Here is a 25,077-nt window from a genome sequence, read left to right as displayed (position 1 = left end):
TGAATCATTCAAATAGTTCAACAACTATTTCTAAAGCACGTGCCAGGGCCTTTGAGAGGTTATGGGGTCACCAAGACCACCACCTTTTCCCCAAGGAATGCTAGACCGTCCTGTGTGGGCTGCCACTGCGACGCCATGTGCTGGGGGCAACAGGGTCAAGGCCTGGTGAGAAGGGGGTGGTCGTGGGCCACACTTGCCTGTCGTGGCACAAGGGGAGATTTTAGGTGCTACAGCAATGAACACTTTACTAAGGTTAATTTTAATGTGTATTAGAAAAACTGTAGCACATCGAACATTTCATAGCTTTTGCTTAAGGAGGAGGCGAAGCTCAGTAGAACTTTCATCTTTTTTGTAAAGTGTGTGCTGTTAATGTTGGGATGGCGAAGGTGATGCCTGGGACTTGCAAGTGATGGGCTCATGGGGGGCAGTATGCAAGCATCCTAGGAATCGCCCCCAGTGGGCAATGTGGGTGCAGAGGGCACGGTCAGTCCAGATACTCCCAGGGCGGGCATGGGGTCCCTGAGGGCTGTGTGCAGAGGACTGACTCTTGAGAAATGTTTTTGGAAGCTTCTTTTACCACCTGATGAAGAGTGGGTAATGGATGCTGGGGGCTGAGGGAGGGGGCCGTCCAGACCAGGGTGGGCTCAGCCTCTGAGAGAAGTGGATGGGCTGAGCAGACAGGTGGACTGGATGGTCTACCTGGTGCTGGGGTGTGGGGCTGTAGGTCATGGCAACAAAAGCCATGAGTGTTCAAGTGTCAGCGTGGATTCTGAGTCAGCCAGGAGGAGGGGCCGAGTGAAGGGAGGTCAGCGTCCGTGGGCCTGGCCCCATGAGGGATCCCTGGGTCTCCAGGGTACCTGTTCACTGTGTCCTGGGCCTTGGAGAGTGGATTCCTATCCCTGTGAAGCAGGGAGGCAAAATATCAGGGGAGGTCTTTCTGATAAAGACTTTTGACAAGACACCTGAAGGAGATCTTGAGAAGGAATGGGGGTCTCTGGGGAGAGCAGAACCAAAAGTGGCAAAGGGCAGATGCAAAGAATGGTGAGAGGAAAGGCCAGAGACAAGTGGCCACACTCACCATTAGGTCTCTGGCTTTTAGGACATGGAAGCCACTGGAAAGTTGAGCTAAGAGAATGACATGTCCTGACTTGTCTCTGAGGGGTTACTGTGAGACGTGGCAACAGGGTGATCGGGGTGGGGGTTGGGGGGGCAGTGCGGGGAAGGAGGCTACTGCAGTGGTCCACATGCAGACGACCGTGGGATCCACCTCCTGGCCTGTGCCCCTGTGTTGGGGACCCCTCCCACCGTGGAGCAGGAGTGACACTGACGGCATCACATATCGCTTTTGGGATCAGGTTTTTAAAACGTGCGGTAGCTTCCATCTGGTTGCCATCCTCTGGGCTCACTCTGGTGGGGGCGGGGGGGGAGCAGCTGCCGTGGTTCGAGCCGCTCTGCGGGAAGGCAGGCCCACCTGGCACAGACTGCAGCCTCCCGCCCCGCCCTGTAAAGGAGCCTGGAAGTGAGTCCTCTGCTCACAAGCCTCCAGAGACACAGCCTCAAGAGAGACCCAAGAGTCAGAACCTTCCCCTCGGCTGCTCCTGGATCCCTGATCTTCAGAAACTGTGAGTGATGCCTGTTGTCTTAGCTGCTGAGTTTTAGGGCAGTTTGTTACATGCTAAGAGAAGCTAACGCACTGATGAGGTCTTAGACCAGGTGATGGCAAACAGAACTGTTGAGAAGTAGTCGGCCCCAGCATAGGGGAAGAAAGGGAAGAATCTGTGTGGAATATGTGCAAAGACATCCAAGTGGAGAGTTTAGGAGACCGCCAGTTATAGAAGTCTAGTTCTAGGAAAATTTGGCATTTGGATGGTATTTAAAGCCAGGAATCTGGCCAAGATCAGGAGTGAGCAGAACCAAAGAGAAGAGGCTGAGGACTGAGCCCTGGGACAGACAGCACAACTTCGAACAGCTAGGAAAAGGAGGAGGAGCACCCCGTGAGGAAGACAGGAAACCAGAGTGAGGTGCTTTGGAGGACAAGGGAGGAGCTGTGAGCAGGGAGGGCCTGTGCACCTGGGCCGCTGACGGTGAGGAGAGGAAGATGGGAGTGCAGAGCTGACTGGAATGGCGGGAAGTGAGGAAGGGGAGACAAGGATGACACACTCTTTAGGGAATGGGGATGTAGGCTGGGGAAGGACAGCAGGTTTAGGAGGTTTGTAAGGCAGCCATTATCATGGTACAGTTGCAAACCAGTGGGGATGATTCAGAAGGGGAGGGGGTGACATCCAGGGAGATGTCAAGGATGCGTCTGAGGTTCTGACCTGCACCCTGAAGTGTGGACGTATGAATTCCCCTTGTGGGTGTGGCCCTCCCAGCCGGCCCAGCCTGGAAGCTACAGGGAGGTACAGCCCTGAGCCCTGGGCACAGTCTGCTCCCTCCCTGGGCAGTACCATCCAGGAAAGAGGGCCAACGGGAGGCCGAAGCATGGCAGAAGCTGGGGGCAAATCTAGGAGATGTCTTATGTAAAACTCCACTCTACAGGAAGGCAAAGAAGAGGACTCTGGCCCCTTAGACTTGGTTTCATAGTGGACTTTATTGGGAAAAGTTAGTGTAAAAAACATTCAAATTCATAAAATTTAAATAAAGTAAAATTATACCTTGTAGTTATAGTAATTGCTATAGTAATCACAAATAAGGTAAGTCTAAATTATTGCCTAAGCAAACACTATTTTGTCAGGCTTCTCTCCTAAGCCCAAGGCAGGAAGCACTGCAATTTTAGAAGTGAATCCAATGATGAATTTGCATTTGAAGCTGAAGGAAGGTAAAAAAGCATATTCTGATTATGGCATCACAACATTCTAACCAGAAAAAAGCAACTTTATTAATGTCCCACAGCAGAGTACATTAGTAATTGTAACCATGCATTAAAATCCTTGTTTCATGTTATAGAGCGAGTCATCTGTTTTCTTTGTGATACACTGTTTTAATTAGTTTTGTGTGGTCTGTCCCTCTAAAGACCTGTCTGGGAATGTTCCTTTCTCCAGGGCCTGCTAAGACGCTCAGGATGCTTGCTCCGGGTCGTCTTTGGTCATTTACTACCAATCAAGTGGCCAGAACCGGGGGAAGCCTCTCCCTGAACCAGGGTGCAGGCAGATCCCCTCTCCTAAACCTACTGCTGCCACCACTAGGAGGACAGGCATCTCAACTTGGTCAACAGTGTTACTAACATGTTCATGTGGGAGTCTCTTTGGTTATGGAATTTTTACTTTTAATTATTTAGCAGTACAAAAAATATAGCTAGATATATGCTCGTGAATTCTAAAAGTATTTTTGACTGACTGAAACACAAGTACGTCCTTGCAAAATTCACCAGGTTGGCCAGGTCTCAAGAATCTATTTCCCTATGGAATCTAACATCAGTGTTCTATTTAGCAAATACACGAGTGAAGAACAGTGAGGGATCTTTAGGAGGGCCGGGGGCAGCCTTAGATGCTGTCCATAGCTTTGAACTCACTGAGGGCCTGCACGGGGTTTACATGCTTCTTCTGAGATGCCCTTTTAATCTTGGTCTGTGTCTCATCCTGTTTCTCTCTCTTCACCAAGGGCTTTTTCTCAGGAGCCTTCATCTTCCACGACACAGCAGGGAGGTTGAGGGATGCCATCCCCTGGGACTTCTGGTATTTGGTGGATGCCACGTACGATGCCTTCACTGTCTGCACCACCGCATTCATCAAGTTCTTTGCGGCTTGGATCAGGGACATGGCGCTGTCCACCTGAGAGGCACAGACAGGAGGTGAGGAGCACAGGCCAGGGTCTGGGGTGAAGGTCCAGCTGGCCTGTCAGTCCCGGAAAGGGAGTCCTTACTACCCCTGGGCCCGGCAGCAGCCCTTGTTCCTGATTAGCTCTCCCGATGGCTGGGTGCTTTCATTCAACACCCTCAAAATGCCTGTTTCGCATCTTCTGAAGGGAGGAGCAATAAAAACATAAGGTACCAATACCTTACCTGCCCTACCCCTAAACAGTTTTCACTCAAACAAGGTGGGGGATGATCTGCAGAACAAGCACTGTGAACAGCCACAGGGATGGGTGGGGGGGCTTAAGTCCCGGACAGAGAGCCCCATGCTTTCAGTAATGACCCAGGGGGCTCCCCTCACATTTAGAGAAGATGGATAAATTGCTCCCCAGAGACAGGGGCGTTGATGTTGGAGCAGGTAAGCAAATGGTCCAAGTATGTCCAACATTCAAAGTTCTTTGAAAGGAAACTGTGTGGGGTTTGGCAGAAGCCACGGGGCTTCCATGGAGGGAGGTGTCCTTGTTCCCCTAGGGTGACAGGTCCGGAACTGTGATGTGACCTGGGAAACAGACAAGGGGAGAGAGTATACTGGGGCTCTCTGAGGGTGGAGGGGGTTTGAGAAAGGCTATATATCTCTGTAATTTCTGAACAGGCTCACTTTCTCTCTAAAGGAAGAAAAGAAAGGAGGATAAAAATACAGAGGCAAAAGGGAAGAGGCCAGCACAGTAAGGGCTCGCTGTCACCAACTGTGCTCAGCAGAGCTGCACTACGCACAGAGGAGCCAATGTGCAGCCCTCAGCCGCAAAGAGGAAACTCTGGGTCCCCTCCCAGCATGTCTTCCCCACTGACAGACGAAACTTACCCCCGAGACAACCAGCTCCCCACCAAGGTTCTGCACCTCGGCCTTGACTTTGCTGCAGATGTTGAGCTGGTGGCAGTAGAGGGCGATGCGCTGAAGGTAAGCCAGCAGGTCCTGCTTGCAGGCTGAGTCTGGGCACTGACGAGAGAGCGGACTTAGCACCAAGCACGCTGGGCCCAAACACACCCACCCCTAGGGCTACTCTGACAGGCTCAGTCAGTGCCCCAACTTCCACACTCAGTGCTGCACCAAGGATGAGAGAGGATTATCCAGGTACCCGGGCTGTCACCACCCTCAGCGACTCTGCTGGGGGTACCTGCCCCTAAGGTGAGAGTGAGAGTATGCCTCTGGAGAAAAGTGAGAGTGCCATGAGCTACAGTGAAGGGCTGTCTGCTCAGAGGGACCACATCTGCTCAGCTGTGAGCACACTGTAAACACCTGATGAAAGGAGAGTCATTTTAGGCAAAGATGGAGAACAAGTGAATCAACCGAAGCAAGCAGAGCACCTCTCAAGTGTTGACGCAAACACCTCCCTTCTGTGAGGCTGGGGTTTTTTTATTCTCAGCAGCTCCTGAAGCATGGCAGAGCCATACCTCATTTGCATTTGGATTTTAAGGTGGTTGTGTAAGAAGACTGTGTTGGGAGCTGTGTGGAGGGCAGAGCAGGGAGTCAGTGAGGGGAGACCATGGTCTTGTGGGCACGGGCTGTGCACGAGGGGCTGAGTACCAGATTATACGTGAAAGAGGGGTGTTGAGGAGGGCTTACCAGTCTTTGGCTTGAGCAGTGGGGGACCACTGTCACTGTCCTGCAGCCCTGATGCAGGCTAAGCATGTGGACACTTGAGGGAAAGGAGTGGGAAGCCTTTGTAACTATAGCCGAAAATGGCTTGTAAACTTTCCTGGAGGTTTACACAATTTTTCAGCACATCAGTAGAGGAAAGGGATGAAGGCTGGGTGGTTGGGAACACAGATGTCTGTCCCCACTTGGGCACATCATGCTTCCAAAGCACCAGACAAAAGAGCTCCTGATTCTTACATGAAATACACCCGCAAGAGGCTCTTACACACTTAGTTTCAGTACATTATTGGGGCTTGCAGAATTAGCTCCTGCCCAGAGCTGACATCCTAAAGAGATCCGAAGAGCTAACAGTAAAGGCTGATTTTAGCTGTCAATCAAGGCAAGATTTTAGGACATACACACCTGCTCCAGAGATGTGTTGTAATGCAAACTGGGCCTATCTTACAAAACTTGTCAAAGAAACAGGAATTCAGAAATCCTTAAAACTCTATGCTGATGTTAGTCAAGCAGGTTGGTGAGTTAAGAACAATGTCTTGAGATGGGGAAAGTGCTGTGGCTCATGAAAAAACACCGTTACCACCACTGGGCTGCCCAAGTAAGTCCAGGATGAACTTTGAGGCCTGTGGGGCACGTCTGTTACTTACATGGTCTGCAATGGTGCGGCCAAGCTTATCCATCCTGGAGCCTGCTTCAGCAATTTTCTTGGCGGCACTGATCACATCTGATGTGTTTTTGAGTGGTCCTTTACCTCTGAAAAAAGGGAACGAGGATGATTGTAACTAAAGCCCTCGTAGGTGGAGATGAACAGCAAAGTATGTACGGAGCAGCACATCCTGCCCGCGTGACGTGGCCTGCAGGGAGGGGCTGCTCACCGGGTGAAGTCCGTCATCTCCATCATGATCATGCACATCTGCTTGGCCAGCACGATGATGTCATTGCCACTGTCATCCCACTTGGACACCTCAGCATCCAGCTTGCTCTTTTCTTCCTGAAAACTGGCCACCTGTTCCGCAATCTTTGCTTTCTGCTCCTGGGGAAGCTGAGCCATGATCGCCTGAAATCAGAAGCACGGAAAGCTCTTACATAAAGAGAATATGAAGTTCTCACAGTACATTAACCAAGAATATTTCCACCGAGCAATCTATGACATAGGTAGAATGATGCTTTAATAGGTTTCACTTTGCCTGAAGAGCTATTTATTCTCATTTTGTGCAGAAGTTTATGGCTTCCCGACCCACTTTCAAGAATAAGTTTTGGTACAGAGAAAAACAGGGTACGAGGGGTTGAAGGCTAATGTACAAGAAGCTTCGTGATCACACCTGCACAGGGACAAAAACTGCTTAATTCTTTAAAAGTTTCATCCTCTGAAGTCAGAAAGACAAAATCAGATTCCACCTATGTCTAATATAATGTGATGTTGGTCTTTCTATCACATTATATTAGACATACGTAGAATCTGATTTTTTGAAAAAGATACAGATGAACTTTTACAAAACAGAAACAGACTTACAGACTTTGGTAATCAACCCTAAGTTTGTTTTCAAAGGGAAAACGTGATGGGGCTGTGGGTAAATCAGGAGCTTGGAATGAACAAAAGACCTAGTGTATAGCACAGCGAATTCTACTCAATATTCTGTGATAACCTATGAAAGAATCTAAAAAAGAATGAATATATGTATAACTGAATCACTTTACTGTATACCTGAAATTAACATAACACTGTAAATCAACTATACTCCAAATAAAATTATTTTGAAGAAAAATAAACTTCCTTTAACCTTAAAAAAAAAAAGTCATCCTCTGCCTCCTGCCATGGGGATAAGGGAAGGGCTAATGCATGCAGGCCTTTCCCTGGTGGTGGTTTATACATCTCCAGCTTTCCAAGATGACCCAGAAGTAGTCTTAAAATTTAAGTTTTAAAGAAGGCAGAAGAGAACCTGCTGCAGAGCACACTTCTCAGGCACCTGAGACAGCACTCAACCTGAGCCTGCGGCACCTGGAGGCCCGCTGCCTACCTCAAGCCCCAGACTCAGGCCTAGGGCTCCTCTCGACTCAGCTCCCCAAGTGCTAGGACCGGTGGCGCTTAAAGCAGAGATGAACCCGCTGTTCAATACGACTTCTAAGGGGTGAAAAAAGACTCCTTAGTAATATTTCTTGGCATCCTCCCAAAAACATAAATGCAATTGATTGAAGATTTAACGACTCAAATGAATGCAATGGCTCTGATTTTCTTGAATGTACCACTGTTATTTTTTTCCCCATGAATAATTAAATAGTTCATGCCCATGGTATCATTGAGATAGGCAAAGACAGCAATCTTTTTTGAATTTCACTGTCCTATTAACAAACATTGCATTGACTGGAGCATAGTGCTTTCCTGACTTGGGGCCCTTCATAAACCAAAGCCTCAGGGTACAGCTGAGGGGCCCATGTTCCTGCCCTGCTCTAGCTGAGACATTCTGGATGAACCTACAATGGACTAGCAGGTGCCACAACTTATAGGATAAGGTTCCACTGCCAGAGAAAACGAGAAGAAAAATGGTGTTCTCAATAATGAGAGAGTTTTTCTGGAAAAGAAAAAGCTAAGAACAGAAGAGAGACAGGGAGGTCTGCAGGACAAGTTAAACCTGGTCCTTACCCGGGCACTCTGGCCAGCTATCAGCTGATCATCTTCTGTCTGGACACTTGTCCTGCTTCTGACATCGAAGTCTTCTGTCTCGAAGTCAGAGTCATCCAGCTCCTCAGGGGTCTGCCAGCAAGTCAGAAATGACAAGTCAAACACAACCATGGGCCACCAGCAGCCCCGAGCCCCTGGGCCCACAGCCCCAGAGTCTGATGTAGAGACATCCACAATTTTCTGCAGTATTCCAAACAGCCATGAGGAACAGGGTTAAAATTGCTCAATATCTGAACCCTGCTTCACTGATGCATCTGCAAAGCAGTCCGTTCAACAAACAGCGAGCACAGGCGCCACACCAGCATTCCCAGAGGACTAGGGGACTTCAGTTTCTACCAGAGAGTCAAGACTGCTTGACAAAAGGTTTTCACTTCATGTACTTCTCAAACACCTGCATCTTAAGACAAATGTGAGTTGTTCTGGATGGAAAACAGTAGTAAAAATAGCAGTTTCATACATTAAACAGATTCTTGTAACTTTGCCATTTTTTTAATGGAAAAAAGAAAATAAAGTGAACTAATACTGGGATTTCTTTTAGGTTAGCAAAGGTTGATCTGAGGAGTAAAAACAGGAAATGTATTTTTATGTACTTTTATTAAAGGAAACGAGAATATGGCAGATAAAGTCCGAGTAAATACCAAAGGAACTGATTATACTTTTTTGCTTTAATTATGAAATAAAAATTCTTATTTTGTACACCCTCCAGCCTCTCGTGATTAGCTGCTGACTTGAAACATAATGTAATCTTCTGGAAATTATCAGCAACAGGGCAGCAGGCAGAACAGCTGGGGCTGGCTCTTGGCCCAGCCGGCCGGCCTGTGACAAGAGGGCAGTGAGGCGAGTCCCTCATCTGCACCAGGACCTAATCCAACCCCAGCCTGAGGGCTTCCTGTGAGGAAGCATCCGGACTGCCCAGAATATGTTGGGTTTGTACACGTGTGAAGGCTGGACCTGTCCCTCCGTGTGGAGTTGAGGACAGCGGGGGTCACTTGAGGCACCAGTGAGTCATATGTCAATGCATCACCTGGAGTCCAGCTGCTGTGGCCACTGTGATTCTGGGGTGACAGACACCTGAGCCCTGTAGTGAGGGGCACCTCTTAACAGGATCTCTACTTCCCCACCCTCCTCCATAGCCCATCACAGACCCAAGAATTGTTCTTACTAGGAAAACCAAATTATCTTCTATTCGTTCATTCACTTGTTGAATATCTGTGTGCCAAGCAAGCAGTTCTGGGTCCTTAAGCTACAGAATGACAGACAAACATCCCCGCTCTCACAGATACAAGACTGCAGGCACCCAAGGATGTGAACAGCGAGACTGAGAAGCAGCTGCATGAGTCCAGGTGAGAGATGCTGGTGGCCTGGACCAGGGTAGGAACCATATTCAGAATCCCTATTTATTGTGAAGGTAGATCCAACAGGATCTGCTGATAAATCAGGTTCAGTGTATGAGGCAAAAAGTGGAATCAAAGGTGAACCTAAAGTTTGGGCCTAAGCAAGTGGAAGACAGACGTGCCATCAACTGATGAGAGAACAGGGTGGAGAGATGCAGAGCTCTCTTGGGGATGACAAGCTTGAGGCAGACAAGCGAGGCAGCACGCAGGGTGGCTAGAGGAGTGGACCACGGGGGTCAGCCTCTCACCGGTTTTTTCTCATCGTTATGCTCCAAGCCAATGAGTCCAGTCAGGAAAAGAGGTGAGAAACTGGGTGTACCCGTGGTCAAGGGCTGCGAAGCTGAAGGATGAGGAGAAACCAGCAAGACTAAGGAGGAGGGGGCCAGGAGATTTTCTTATGATGGGAGAAATTAAGGCATGTTTGTCTGCTGAGGGAAAAGTGCTGGAGGAATAGGGAACGAGACCCAGTGCAGGAACAGGCTCAGGCAGGAGCAGATGTTCAAACCACCTCAGGATCCTCGGGAACAATGGATCCCTGGTGGCTCAGAGGATGAAGCTTCTGCCTGAAATGTGGGAGACCTGGGTTCGATCCCTGGGTTGGGCAGATCCCCTGGAGAAGAAAATGGCAACCCAGTCCAGTATTCTTGCCTGGAAAATCCCATGGACGGAGGAGGAGCCTGGCGGGCTACAGTCCACAGGGTCAGAGTCAGACATGACTGAGTGACTTCACTTTCACTTTTTAGGCTCCTCAGTGAAACGGTTACCAGGGCCAGACAGGGAGGATGGGGCACAGGTGGGGAAAGGTGAGGCAAGCAGGAAGGTATGAAGTGTTCCCAGACTCTACGGCTGTATAGCACCAACAGTCCCCTGACATCCTGGGTCCAGTGACCCCAGTCAGATGACTGTACTTTTATGCACCATGTTCAGCAGGAGACAGGATTTCACTAGGCTTGTATCTTGAAAGGCAAATAAGGGGAGTAAAAGGAGGCAAAAGAGATTGTACTGATGAAACAGAAGATGGAATAGGAGTGAGGCAAGGACCCGAGAGGCTGAGTGAGGGTTTCAAGTGGGGAGGACCAACCGGCTGAAGATCCTGATGGACTCAAAGCACTGCTGGGAGTCACAACTGAAGGGAGCAGCTGACCAAAGGGATGATGGAGATGCTGGTTATGACAAGGACCAGGCAAGAGTAGGCAAAAGAGGCTGAGTATGGGGGAGGACAAGACATCGAGAAACCAAGACATCGAGAAACCAAAAGGCCCTGGGGTTGGAAGGATGGTTCCTGAATTAAATCAGGACAAAAAGGAGGAGCTAAACCAAGGCTGCTGTCCTTGCTCTCTGAGCCCTCCCAGGTGACCACACCCAGGTTCCATCTCACCACACCTGCCAGGGCCTCTGTTGTACTTAGGCTCCAACACAGCAGTAAGCACGCAAGAAACAGCTACTGCGTGCCAGGCCCTGACCTGAACACGTTATCTCCAATTCATCCCATCAAAGCTATCAACACCATCATCTGCATCTCAGAGAGATGAGAGAACTTGCTTAGAGTCTCAGACATGAGGAGGAATCCTGCTTCCACAGAACAAGCCCTAGATGTGCAGGCATCCAGGGGTGTGTGCAGTGCCGGCTCATTTAAAACCCCAAAGGCATTAACCTCAGACACTCAACAACTCATGATGATTAAAATATTTCTTCTATTCTCTGTCAGCATGCAAAGAACTTTGGAAAAACAGCTGCATTTTGCCACCATTGGTGCACTTGACCTGGGAGTACCTTTGCACCTCTGGAGGCCAGGCCTCCCTGAGCATGGGGTGCTCTCCAGCACAGCAGCAGGGGGAAAGAAAGCAACAGGCTCCCCCAGACCCCCTCCCAACCCCCGGCATGTGCAGGTGACCCGGGCCTGCAGGAACAGCCAGCAGCCAGCCATACAATTCTTGAGCCATTCTCTTTGCTCCTTACCCCTGAGAGGAGTGCAGTAACGCCCAAGTGTTTCTACGTTGCATACAGAATGCATCCAGCCTGATGCAGCTACCCTAGGAATGGCCTCTGTTTCCACCTGAGGGGGGTAAAAAGGGGGACAGAACCCTGCCCACCTTGGGAGGTCTGACTAGCAAACTGTGAAGGTATAACGGAAACCCTGACACGACTAGATTGTCAGCAGAGCCCGGCAGCCGTCTCAGCAGGCCTGCCTTCCAAATGCTGGCTCTGTGGCTATGGCAGGGCTGGCCTGAGCCTGGGGGCATCCAGGTGACCCCGGAGAGAGCTTGGCACAGGTCCTGCTCTCAGCTTCCACAGCAACACGTTCATGCTCAGAACAGCATGTGAGGGATCAGCTGCTATGTGAGTCCCAGCCTAGCACATGGGATGATCATAGAGGAGGTGGTGGTTTTGCAAAACCCCATTGTTCATGCCCACCCTCAGGGGACCCCAGACACTGTCTCAGACGGTGAGAACTGCCGCTAGCTCAGAGAGGACGGGTCAAAATGGGGCCCAGAGCAGGTGGCACTTCCCTTCAGCCACGGTGAGAGGGCTCGACACTTGGGCCTGAGATCAGGAGCATCACCAAGGGCTGCACAGCCCCTCATCCTCACCTTCAACACCCTGGGGCTCTACTACCCTGCCTGCCTGCCACCCCTCTGAGGCGAGGACTGCTCCACGTAAAGTACAGCTTCAACCTGCATAAAGGAAATACTCCCTTCTCTGAAATTCACTGACGAGCCTTTATTTTCTGTCACTGCCCTTTAACTCAAGAGGAAGCCTCAACTCATACTAGGTCCCCTTTTCTCAGCCCAAGTTTGGGCTCTAACTTGCAACTGAAAGTCATTTTAGACAATGTAATTAAACATATCTCATTCTAACAGCCCTTAGATTCATGGTTTTAATATACTGCCAACACATCTGTTGAGTTCCAGAATGATGCATTACTCAAGTTTAGCAAATGATAAGAAGGAAGCTGTTAAAACATCTGAAATGCAGTTACTCACCCTTATCATCAACACCGCTTTCCTGATGTCCCGGATGCCATCGTACACCAGGCGGGAGGCATCGATAAACTCATTCTCATCCATGGGCTGGGCGGGGTCTGAGCTGAGGGCTTCCACAGCGGCTTCCACTTGCTCAGTAAAACGTGGCATGACTGCAGAGAAGAGAGCCGATAACATCACCACCAGCCCTCCTAAATCCTTCAGTCAGATGCAGAAAGGCAGAGTGTATGATGGAGAGCCTCTGCTTCTACCTATGTGAGAGGTATTTATGGTTCAAATAAATTAAATGCCGTATTTTAAAAGACTTGAATCCTCTTCTTTGTCTCTGGCCAGATTCTGCAACACAGGATTTAGATGGCTGAGAATTTGAATTGGGATTAACTAGAGGCCTTGTTAGAATGGGACCCTCCTTAATTTAGTGTGTTCACTAACTAGAGATATAACTCGGAAGTTCATCTTAAAATACTGAGTTCAGAGTGACTCCCATTACCACCTGTGGGACACAAGTAAGGGAAACGTGTTTGTGTGGTCTTACTGTGGCTGACCAAAGACTCATAAATCTGACGTACCTTCTAGAACTCTTGTCCTAAAACCAAACTGAGTCCCAGTGTCCCACTTGCTAACCACAGGGCCATCTGTGTGTGAGCAGCACAGGTAAGGGAGTGAGCCCCCGCACCTGTGTTGGAGAGCAGCTTGGTTGCTTCCAGCACTTTCTCTGTGTAGACCCCTGGTTCATAGTTGTCCATCTCTGAGGTGACAACATGAATGACCCGGGCGGCCCGGCCTCGAATTGCACCAGCTGTGCGGTCCAGCCCATCCACATCTTTCTCTTGGAGAGCAATGACACATTTGTTCACGTCTTCCAAAATGTGATTCTCTGAGGAACAAACAAAAACAGCTGAATAAGGGAGGAGGCCTCCCACTAGAAGGGGACAATTTTCAGTTGGCATCTGTCATTCACCAAGGGCTCACCGTGTGCCAGCTACAGTGCCAAAAGCTTTACACATATCATTTCACTCAAGACACCAGACTACCCATGGGATCAACTCTCCCCCAGAAACTCAACCTGGAATCAGCTCCAAGAATAACCATCTTTATTCCAGGTTTAGAAGAGAGAGGCAGAGATGCCCATCTTTCAGAATCCTTGATAACTTCTCTTTCCCTTAAACAATTTCACTGATTTTATATCCCAAAGTCTAAATTAGAAGAAAAGGTTCAGTATTCCCAGTCTCTTGCCCCTCGCTCCAGGAGATGCCAATGGTATTTAGACCAACGACCAAGACATCAGGACAGCTCTGGAACATGAGAAGGGCCTGGAAGGCAAGCAAAAGCCTCATGGAGCTGGATTTGGAAGATCTACCAGAACTGTTTTTCCTCAAAGACAAAGCTTGATCCTGGGTATTAGGAACCCCAGAACGAGGAGTCCACTTTAACCTCATCTATAATAGCAAAGTGGGAGCAACCAAAATGTCCCGGAACAGAGTAATAAATTATGGGCACTGTGCAGCCATTGAAATGGATGAGGATCTGACCCAGAATGGGAAAGGGAATGTTCTCACCACCAGGAACTGTGCAGTCCCCCAGCAGACAGCCCTCATGACAGGGCTGCCCACACCACATGGGACCGGTGGGTGAGCAACACAAAGTCTCCAGGTCACTGTCTGGCTATTTCCTTCCTGCTCAGAAAGCAGCTTTCCTTAAGACACACAAGAAATCTGAGAAGCAGTGTCTGTTAAAGACGTGCTCCCTTCCTTAAACCAAGACAGTACATGTCACAACAGGTGAAAGATTAATGGCTCTGGTTCTTCTGGAAGAGTCAGGACAATGAGAGCAAATGTAATCTGTTTAAGAAACACATTTGGAGACTCTCCTGGTGGATCAGTAGTAAAGAATCTGCCTGCCAATGCAGGAGACATGAGATTAGTCCCTGATCTGGAGGATCCCACATGCCACGGACCAACTAGGCCCATGTGCCACAACTGCTGAGCCCACATGCCTCAGCTACTGAAGCCCGAGAGCCCACACTCCGCAACAGGAGAAGCCCCCGCTTTCTGCAACTAGAGAAAACCAGGTGCAACAATGAAGACCCAGCAGAGCCATACAGAAATAAAATTATAAATAATAAAAACAGAAACACAGCCAACTATTTCTTTGCTATCCTGGTTACCTTATGTTTTTGACCTGTCATTATCTAGGACTGGTTCCTGATTTAATTCCCTTCTAAAAGTCATTACCCTTCCCTCATAGCCTCTGCTAACACAGTCATGTTACATAACACAATGTCTAGAAGAGTGATTACAACAGCTTTACCTCCTAAGGTACCTCAAACAAGCAAGTGGACATGCTGCTGTTTCCTCTTATCTCAAGGGGAGCCAGAGGCCAAGTGGAATAGCAGATCCAGCAAAGAAGAGAGCCACCACAATGCTCTGCCTGTGGGCTTCCACATCCCTAGCAAGCTCCAGGAACAAGGCCCTCCATTTTGTAGTTCCCTAGAGATGGCAGGCATAGCTTGCACCTACAAAACTAAACATACTCATATCATGTGATACAGCAATTGCATTCCATGGTTATTTATGCAATGGAGCTGAAGACATAAGTCCACATAAAGACCTGCACACAGATGTCTATAGTAGCTTTACTCATAACTGCCCAAACTAGGAAGCAATCAAGGTGTTCTTCAGTAGGCAACCTGAAATACTGGTACATCCAGACAGTGAAATATTATTCAGCACTTTAAAGAAAATGTGCTATCAAGGTATGAAAAGACATGAAGGAACCTTGGGAGCTGCCAGGTTTTGGAGCAGGGAAGAATGAACATGTAGAGGACAGAGGATTTTTAGGGCAATGAAAACACTCTGTATGATACTATAATGATGGCTACATTTGTACACTACCAAGAGTGAACAGTGTCACTGTAGGTTCATCAATTGTAATGAATGTGCTACTATGCTGGGGGATGTAGCTAACAAGGAGGCTGTGCATGTGTGGGGGCAGAAAATAGAAAATCTTTGTACTTTCTTAATTTGGCTTCCTCTCAAATTGCTCTAAAAATCTTTTTAATAAAATTTTTTAAATCATCAATTAAAATAAATATCTTTCCAAGGAGCCAAAATACAACAGTTAAAAAAAAAATGGAGGGGAGAATGAATCACCACAAGACAGCTAACAAGACCATAATTCAGCAATTAACCCTTGCTCCTTGGAAGGAAAGCTATGACAAACCTAGACAGCATATTAAAAAGCAGAGACATCACTTTGCCGACAAAGGTCTGTATAGTCAAAGCTATGGTTTTTCCAGTAGTCACATATGGATGTGAGAGTTGGACCAGAAAGAAGGCTGAGCACCAAAGAACTGATGCTTTTGAACTGTGGTGCTGGAAAAGACTAAGAGAGTCTCTTGGACCGCAAAAAGATCAAATATGTCAATCCTAAAGGAAATCAACCCTGAATATTCACTGGAAAGAATAATACTAAAGCTGAAGTTCCAATACTTTGACCACCTGGTGCGAAGATCTGACTCACTGGAAAAGACGCTGATGCTGGGAAAGGCTGAAGGCAAAAGGAGAAGGGGGCAGCAGAGGATGAGATGGTTAGACAGCATCACTGACCAAATGGACATGAATTTCAGCAAACTTCAGGAGACAGTGAAGGACAGGGAAGCCTAGTGTGCTGCAGTCCATGGGGTCAAAAAGATTCAGACATGACTTAATGACTGAAAAACAACAAATTCAAAAATTAGGGAGACTTGTTTTGCATTTATACCACTGCACTACTAAAAGATAAAATGTATTGAACTTTTCACATAACCAATTTTAGGGGTAATATATGAACACATTGGTCATAGCAAACATCCTCTTCCAGCAACACAACAGATGACTCTACACATGGACATCACCAGTCTGTCAATACTGAAATCAGATTGATTACATTCCTTGCAGCCAAAGATGGAGAAGCTCTATACAGTCAGCAAAAACAAGACCGGGAGCTGACTGTGGCTCAGATCATAAACTCCTTATTGCCAAGTTCAGACTTAAATTGAAGAACATAGGGAAAAACCACAAGGCCATTCAGGTATGACCTAAATCAAATCCCTTATGATTATACAATGGAAGTGACAAATAGATTCAAGGGATTAGATCTCATAGAGTGCCAGAAGAACTATGGACTGAGGTTCACAACACTGTACAGGAGATGGTGATCAAAACCATCCCCAAGAAAAACAAACGCAAAAAGACAAAATGGTTGTCTGAGGAGGCCTTACAAATAGCTGAGAAAAGAAGAGAAGCAAAAGTCAAAGGAGAAAAGCAAAGGTATACCCATTCGAATGCAGAGTTCCAAAGTAGAGCAAGGAAAGATAAGAAAGCCTTCCTAAGGGAACAATGCAAAGAAATAGAGGAAAACAATAGAATGAGAAAGACTAGACATCTCTTCAAGAAAATCAGAGATACCAAGGGAACATTTCATGCAAAGATGGGCACAATAAAGGACAGAAATGGTATGGACCTAACAGAAGCAGAAGAGATTAAAAAGAGGTGGCAAGAATACACAGAAGAACTATACAAAAAAGATCTTAATGACCCAGATAAGCACGATGGTGTGATCACTCACCTAGAGCCAGACATCTTGGAGTACAAAGTCAAGTGAGCCTTAGGAAGCATCACTACAAACAAAGCTAGTGGAGGTGATGGAATTCCAGTTGAGCTATTTCAAATCTTTAAAGATAATGCTGTTAAAGTGCTGCACTCAATATGCCAGCAAATCTGGAAAACTCAGCAGTGGCCACAGGACTGGAAAAGGTCAGTTTTCATTCCAATCCCAAAGAAAGGCAATGCCAAAGAATGTTCAAACTACTGCACAGCTGCACTCATCTCACATGCTAGTAAAGTAATGCTCAAAATTCTCCAAGCCAGGTTACAACAGTATGTGAACCAAGAACCTCCAGATGTATAAGCTGGATTTAGAACAGGCAGATGAACCAGAGATCAAATGGCCAACATCTGTTAGATCCTAGAAAAAGAGAATTCCAGAAAAATATCTACTTCTGCTTTAACCTCGCTAAAGCCTTTTGACTGTGTGGATTACAACAAACCATGGAAAATTCTTAAAAGAGATGGGAATACCAGACTACCTTACCTGCCTCCTGAGAAACCTGTATGCAGGTCAAGAAACAACAGTCAGAACTGGACATGAAACAACCAACTGGTTCCAAATTGGGAAGGGAGTATGTCAAGGCTGTATACTGTCACCCTGCTTACTTAACTTATATACAGAGTACATTATGTGAAATGTCTGGCTGGATGAAGCACAAATTGGAATCAAGATTGCTGGGAGGAATATCAATAACCTTGGATATGCAGATGACACCACCCTTATGGCAGAAAGGGAAAAGGAACTAACTAAAGAGCCTCTTGATGAAGGTTAAAGCAGAGAGTGAAAAAGCTGGCTTAAAACTCAACATTCAAAAAACTAAGATCATGGCATCCTGTCCCATCACTTCATGGCAAATGGATGAGGAAACAATGTAGTGAGAGACTTTCTTTTCTTGGGCTCCAAAATCACTGCAGATGGTGACCGCAGGCACTAAATTAAAAGACGCTTGCTTCTGGGAAGAAAAGCTATGACTAACCTAGACAACATATTAAAAAGCAGAGACATTACTTTGTCCAGAAAGGTCCATATAGTCAGTGCTATGGTTTTCCCAGTAGTCATAGATGGTATGAGAGTTGGACCATAAAGAAGGCTGAGTGCTGAAGAACTGATGCTTTTGACTGTGGTTTGGAGAAGACTCTTGAGAGTCCCTTGGACTGCAAAGAGATCAAACCAGTCAATCCTAAAGGAAATCAGTCCTGAATATTCATAGGAAGAACTGATGGTGAAGCTCCAATACTTTGGCTGCCTGATGCAAAGAAATGACTCACCAAAAAAGACCCAGATGCTGGGAAAGATTGAAGGCGGGTGGAGAAGGGGAAGACAGAGGATGAGATGGTTGGATATCATAATTGACTCAATGAACATTAGTTCAATAGACAGGAGTTTGAGCAAGGTCCAGGAGATCATGAAGGACAGGAAAGCCTGACGTGCTGCAGTCCATGGGTCACAAAGAGTCAGACATGACTAACAACAACAATGAACCAATGATAAGAATAAAGGGATTTAGAGCCCATGTTTAGATTAGAAACATCTTTTATATGCTGATTATGTCAGTATGTATATAAATAGTATCTACATATTACTTAAACTAAGCAGACTGGTACTGAGCCTGCCTACCATACTAGGCCTTAGGTTAAAAATTGCTACTTTTACTGACTCTAACACAATATCTGGAGATGGGGAAGAGAAGGAATAAAAAAGAAGCGATGTTGCTAATTAAACTATGAACCAAAGTTTTCTCATATCACTGATTTTCAAGACTCATCCTAGTTTCAGGATTGTTAATACTTGGGGTGGAAAAGCACCTTTTGGAATCACTAAAGCACAACATTCTTTTTCATTTATTAAACAAAGTGGCCCAAACTTCACCAAGGATTTATTAACCTTCATCTTGGCAAGTAGTTTTTAAAAATCAATTTAGATTTTCTTGAATTTATACAGGTTTTCTTCCAGACGAACCCAAATCAGGGAAGGGCCTGCCATTCTTTAGCCACCAAGGAAGGCTTCTATTTCAGGAAGCTGAGTAAAGTAACATTTTCTACCCTCACTGAGAAAGCCCCAGCCAGCTGAGGCCACTACCTGCCCAGGACACAACCAACCTGCTCTCTACACTTGAGCCCTAAGGGAGAAGTGAGTTCCACTGGACATACATGCAAACACAGGAGGGTTGGAGGTACCCACACTAACTTAAGCCATAAGTTACTTTAATCTTTAACAGAATTTTTAAGGAAACTCCATTCCGAGTAGACACACCAGTCTGGATCCCATTAAAAACTCTGATGGTTCAATACAGTCTTTATCTGTAGATGCTTCAAACAGGAAAACACACACACAAACACAACACTCTTATCTCCAAGGGATCATATTATGGATATTAATATATCTGGTTTTCATTTGAAAATCTTTCTAGGACTGCCTCTGCAGATCTACCTCAGCCATGTCAATGGCTGTGCTGTACGTACCCTACTGAACAGACGGAGAGGCCATCATTTGCTTATCCAGTCCTCTCTTAGGCGTTTTGGTTGAAGTGAACATCCTTGCACAGGTATTTTGGCAAACATCTGTATACCTATCCCTCGGGAAAATTTCTAGCAATGGGATTACTAAGTCAAAAGGCATATGCGTATAAAGTAGACGTATGATGCCTAATTGCCCTCCGGGAATCAAGCCAACTGGTATTCTCCAAAAAGCCTGCATGAACTTACACTCAGTCCACAATGTCTAACAGGGCTCATTCTGCCCTCCCCTTGCTCTGGATATCTTTATCAGTGCAGCCTTATGCATACACACGAGATGATAATATTAATACTCTATATAGAGAATGTACTCCAATATTATGAAAAGAACCTGAGTGCCTGACATTTGACTCACTCTGTAGTAACTATTTTTTTTAAAAATCACTATTAATTACTGTGGAAACCAGGCACAGAGGTATTGAGTGACTTGTTCAATCTAAGGTGCATGGAAGTCAGAGATCAAATATCACCACTTCCTTACCTTATCTTCAGTCCTGGAGTTTTGCAATTAAACAAACAAACAAATAAAACTAGATACAAAAATCCTTTTATCTAGACCAATCAGACCAAATTATTTTGGCACAGTGACAATGAAGAAGAGTACAAATTACTCCTCTTATTTGGTGCCCCAAAGTATCTAATGCATCATATTGTTTCCAAGAGCACTTGGTTAAGAAAACAATAAACCCAATTATAACCACTCTAACCAACCACTTGGAACTTAAAAAAAAAAAAAGGGAGGGGGTAGGGTGCGGAAATCAAAACTTCCACATGAAAGCAGAGTAAACGAATGAGAAAGTAAATTGCATTTCCACGGAAAACATTTATCAAATACAATTCAAATGAAATTCAAACAGTCTTTATCGCTTTGATAAATTTCAAACCACTGTCCTTAAGGAATCAGTCCGTATAAATATATTCATGGTTTACTGAATGTTGTGTAGCATCCTAAATCACCTCCAATATTTACAAGGCAACATTCTGAATAGAACAGCTTAGGGAAAACGAGTTCCCCCACCCTCCTCCCCAGAAGTGGCTTGCATGTCCCTCTTTATTTTCAAGTGCCACTGGCTCACATCTGATACACGGTGACTCAAGTTTCCCCTGACCTGCAGCCTCACGAAACACTGGCATCAGGGTCTTGGTGGCTTTACCAAGTTATACACAATATGACCATTATTTTTTAAGCTGCACATTTGGGATGTAACTTATAATAAGCACAAGGGAACTTCGGAACCAATGGGACAGAATATGCAGAAATAATGGAGCTAAATCAGCAGAGGGTCCTTTCAGTCCTATCCCCTAAGTAACTTACCCTTGGAAGGGCTCTCATGAGTATACAGGGCTACAGCAAACATACAGGCCCCATGGATTCCAAGAGGGACTAATGGAAAAGTCATTACTGGAAATATTCCTCAAAACCTATCCCACTGCCAAAGGGCCACAAAACCCCGGGACATGGGAAAACACCCCAACACTCCAAGGAGTCAAGTCACATTCTTACTTTTCATTAGGTAAAATTTCATGAAGTGCACCAACCTTAAGCCAGAGCCTGTGCTGGGCACCTGCCCAGCAGCCCCTTACTGAGAAACATGCCCACTTTGCTGAGGGACTACTGAGCACCGTTGTGCCTCTGGGTGATAGGAAATGGCAGAGAGAGCAGACCTTGGTTTCTGCTAGAAAGACTGCTAAAAAGCATATGGCTGCTACAGACGAAACCTGCTGTCCAACCTGGGGGGCACCTCTCAAGAGGCTGTGAGCTGGGGACCACTGGGTGCCTGCCCACTAGAAAATGGGATTCTTCTCAACGAAACCCAGTCTGCTGGGTGAGATGGGGAGATATCTCTAATCTGCCACATAAATAGTACTAAAGCTACCATGGATGAGGTTAGTACGTAAGGGTATAAAGGAATCTAAATGCCAAAACTTAACTGATCAATCCAGTAGCACTCTACACAGGCATCTGCCTGTCTCTTCCCTTCATCCCAAGCCCCTGAAAAGCATACCATGACAACCAGAGGAATTCTGAGTAACAGCCTTGTCCTGTTAATTAATTAATTATCTGATACTATTAAGCAAGCCTGTGACAAAACCTTAGAGAAACACACTAATGAGGGTCTCTGAAATTCAGATGCTCTGAAAGCACCACCACCTCCTGACTGAGACGACTGTTCTGTGTGTTTATTCGCTAAGTGGAAACTGTCTAAACTCCTTTCCATCAAGTCAACCTTTCTATTTTCCCACATTTGCATAAAAATTGAACATACTCATCAGACAAAAGTTATCTGTTAGAAAATCTGATTTCTCTTTACTGTTCTTCTGTTTTATGTCATATACCCTAAAGATATTGCCTGGATCCCACTAAATGCCACTGCAAAATCCCTTTTGTTCTCTGAACTGAAGAATGCTGCATGAGGGACATCTGATTCTATTACATTTTATTTTGCTGTAAGAGGACTAAAAATCCCTTGAGACCAAGCCTTACTTGGTAAGTAAGTTTAAGAATGTAATATCTATCTCCAGAGGGGGGCTTTGCATTTAGATTTCAGAATTTGTTGTTTGCTTAAAAGTGTGCTGTGAAGGTGGAATGTTTTTCTCTAAACCTATGAAAAAGAATAATTCAGTATTTCATTGGGAAAAACAACAGAAGGCCAAGATTTCCCAAAAAAGCAATTGCTGCATTTCTGGCACCTGCAAAAATGTGCTTGCAAATAGGTTTTTTGTTTTAAAGTAACAGCACCTGCAATTTGGCAATCCTGCAGCAGCATGGTTCACCCCCTTGTTTTGCAGTTTATAGACTCCCTGCTCCCCACTCTCTCAAGCAGAGCCAATGCTCCAGTCCCAAGGAGAGCGAGCAGAGACAGGGGAACATTGGTATGCAGAACACACTGTCACCTTATATAGGTCACTGCTGGAGGACTGCGCTGTGCATGTACTTAAGTACCGCTTCTGTTTCAAGCCCCACTGCAGCTCACATCTGCCACGTTCCAGACTGTAGTTCCCTAGGGTGACAGGTCGTTTCAGCCCTACAAGGACCAGCAGCTGACTGCCCACAGCCACTGGCCCCAGGAAGCCAGGCACCTCCAGAGAGCAAGCAGCACAGCCAAGGGCAGCAGAGGCCTGTTAAATGGAGAATGCATTTATACTTGCCCAACTCTAAGGAGATGGATTGAAATTTATCTCTCTGTGATAAACAGGGAATTGCAGTTGACAGACATTTTCTATATGAATGCAATTTACTATGTCATTACCAGTTTATGTTTATATAATGAAATCAACTGTTTTTGTGAGGTGAATTACCCAGATTTATTTTTTCCAAGTTCATAATTAAATGGTACTTAAATATTTCCTCTCTGTTTTCTATCTGTGCATCATGCAGACAGAGTCTTTCAAAAGTAGGCAGTTAAACTACGATCATTTCTGAGGGAGAGAGAGAGATGCTTTTCAAGGGGAACAATTTTTACAAAAGCAACTGAAGCTGATGATGTTGGGAATCCCGTCTCCTAAGTCTCACAGGCTCGTAACAACCAACCACAGTTAGGACGCAGGTCAGTGTTTTTTCTACACACAACAGCAGCAGTGGTGTTGTACATGTCACACCTGCAAAATCTTACTCCATACAGAGAACAACTTCCTCCAGGCAGTTTCCTGATTCACGCCTCTGAGATTGAGACCAGCCCCACCACAAGCAGAACAACTCCAACCCCATGTCCCACTGCTTGGGAGTCATTGGTAGCTGTTTTCTTTAATTAAAATGAAAACCAGCACAGTATTACTGCTAGAATAATTTACCTGCCCAGACTTGGGGGTGTTCTGATTGTCCATTATTGTAACATAGGTGAAAGTAACTATGCACATCCTCACACACGTCTCTGGGGAATCAGCTCATTACCTGAGACAGCCAAGAAGTCATCAATGGAAGTAATGTCATCGACAGCATCTGTGAGAACTCGGACTTGTTTTTCCCACTGTTCTTTAAAAAGATCCATGTTCTCTTGGGCCAGTTTACTCTGTGGTTTTGCTGCTAAAGCCAGTGCAGCATTGATAACCTGCGAAGACATTAAAGTTCATTGTATACTCTTTCAGAGTTAGGAAAATAAAATAAGCCAGACACTTTGATCGGTGGAGTGGCTACGGCTTTGTCTCCTGTGCGAGGACACCACATGCTCCACTTAAACAATTACAAAGATGAAACAGAGAAGCATTAAACAAAAGGCTTTACACATGAATGGAGAAGCAACTCATCAGAAATACAGTACTGAAATACTGGGACTATGGACGGTAACAAACACAAATTATCTCTAATCTCCCCACTCTGTGACAGCAACTCTTCACAATTTCTGACGTTTATATTCCAGGCTTTTTTTTCTCCTCACATACACATGTACATGTTGCCAAGTCAAAAAATTCACAATTAGAATTATATGCTAATAAAACTGACTATCCTGCTTCTTTTAAATACTTCTCCATAAAATTAAATGTATGTTAAAACATTAACTGTTTATTATTCCATCTTATAGATGCACATAACTACTCCGACTGTAGGATGCCTAGGTTTGTTCCAGTCACCCATCATTCTTAATCTTGTGATGAACTTTGGCATTTTAGACTCTTGGTACGTTCTCAAACTATGTATGTGAAAAATGTTTTTCTGAGACATACTGTACTTGACATACAACTTCAAAGAAAGTATAATATTTATTAAGTTTAAAAGTTATTTCTTCTAAAATAATAATAAGTCATTTCTTTAAAAAAAACACAATAAACAGCTTTACTGAAATATAATTTATATACCAAACAATTCACCCATTTAAACTGTAATATGCAAAGATTTTTGGTATATTCAGTTTTGTAACCATTACCACGGTCATTTTTAGAACACTTCTATCACTCCAACAAGAAACCCCATATCCACAGGCAGTCCCTCCCTATTTCCCCTAATCCTATCTTCCAGCAACCACTAACTTAACTTTGTGATTTTTTTGAATTTATCTATTTTGGTAAATTTTTATGAATTACCTATTCTGGACTTTTCCTATAAATGGAATCATACTAATATGTGCATTTTTGGAACTAGCTTCTTTCACTTAACATGTTTCCAAGGTTCATACACACTATAAAATGTATCAGTACTTTGCCTTTTTTATTGACAAATAATATGCCATTATGTGAATTTACCACATTTTCTTTATTCAATTATCAGCTGATAATAAGACATCTGAATTCTACTTTTTGGTCATTATGAATAATACTATGAACATTTACATATGAGTTTCATTTATTTCCACTGTTCTTTTATATATAACTAGGAATGGAATTGCTGGGTCATATGGTTAACTTTATGAGGAACTGCCTATCTTCCAAAGCAGTTGAACCATTTTACATTTCTACCAGCATATATGAGAGTTC

General features: G+C 45.3%; 1 protein-coding gene and 2 long non-coding RNA genes across 10 annotated transcripts in view; 2 read left to right on the top strand and 1 right to left on the bottom strand.

Moving 5' to 3' along the window:
* The first annotated feature begins 1,687 nt into the window (after positions 1-1,687).
* LOC145510230 (uncharacterized) lies at positions 1,688-7,214 on the top strand. Its single transcript, XR_014056888.1, has 2 exons — positions 1,688-3,790; positions 4,462-7,214. It is a non-coding gene; the product is annotated as an uncharacterized LOC145510230 (long non-coding RNA).
* The window catches only part of CTNNA1 (catenin alpha 1), a 370,505-nt gene continuing 347,999 nt past the window's right edge, over positions 2,572-25,077 (bottom strand). For all 8 annotated transcript variants that reach the window (XM_081500833.1, XM_081500835.1, XM_081500832.1 and 5 more), the window contains 8 exons: positions 23,561-23,717; positions 13,179-13,379; positions 12,503-12,654; positions 8,086-8,196; positions 6,320-6,501; positions 6,092-6,197; positions 4,653-4,787; positions 2,572-3,770 (listed from right to left, as the gene is read on the bottom strand). In XM_081500833.1, coding sequence (XP_081356959.1) covers positions 3,483-3,770; positions 4,653-4,787; positions 6,092-6,197; positions 6,320-6,501; positions 8,086-8,196; positions 12,503-12,654; positions 13,179-13,379; positions 23,561-23,717 — 1,332 coding nt within the window. In that variant the 3' untranslated portion in view covers positions 2,572-3,482. The remainder of the gene's footprint in view (positions 3,771-4,652; positions 4,788-6,091; positions 6,198-6,319; positions 6,502-8,085; positions 8,197-12,502; positions 12,655-13,178; positions 13,380-23,560; positions 23,718-25,077) is intronic.
* LOC145510232 (uncharacterized) lies at positions 9,404-24,162 on the top strand. Its single transcript, XR_014056891.1, has 4 exons — positions 9,404-9,467; positions 19,563-19,697; positions 22,013-22,156; positions 22,628-24,162. It is a non-coding gene; the product is annotated as an uncharacterized LOC145510232 (long non-coding RNA).

This window comes from Giraffa tippelskirchi, chromosome 6 (assembly GCF_054371585.1).
Source record: "Giraffa tippelskirchi isolate mGirTip1 chromosome 6, T2T-mGirTip1v1.2.pri, whole genome shotgun sequence".
NCBI classification, from domain to species: domain Eukaryota; kingdom Metazoa; phylum Chordata; class Mammalia; order Artiodactyla; family Giraffidae; genus Giraffa; species Giraffa tippelskirchi.
The sequence above is the reverse complement of the archived record's forward strand: the minus strand, read 5'-3'. Positions and strand labels throughout refer to the sequence as shown.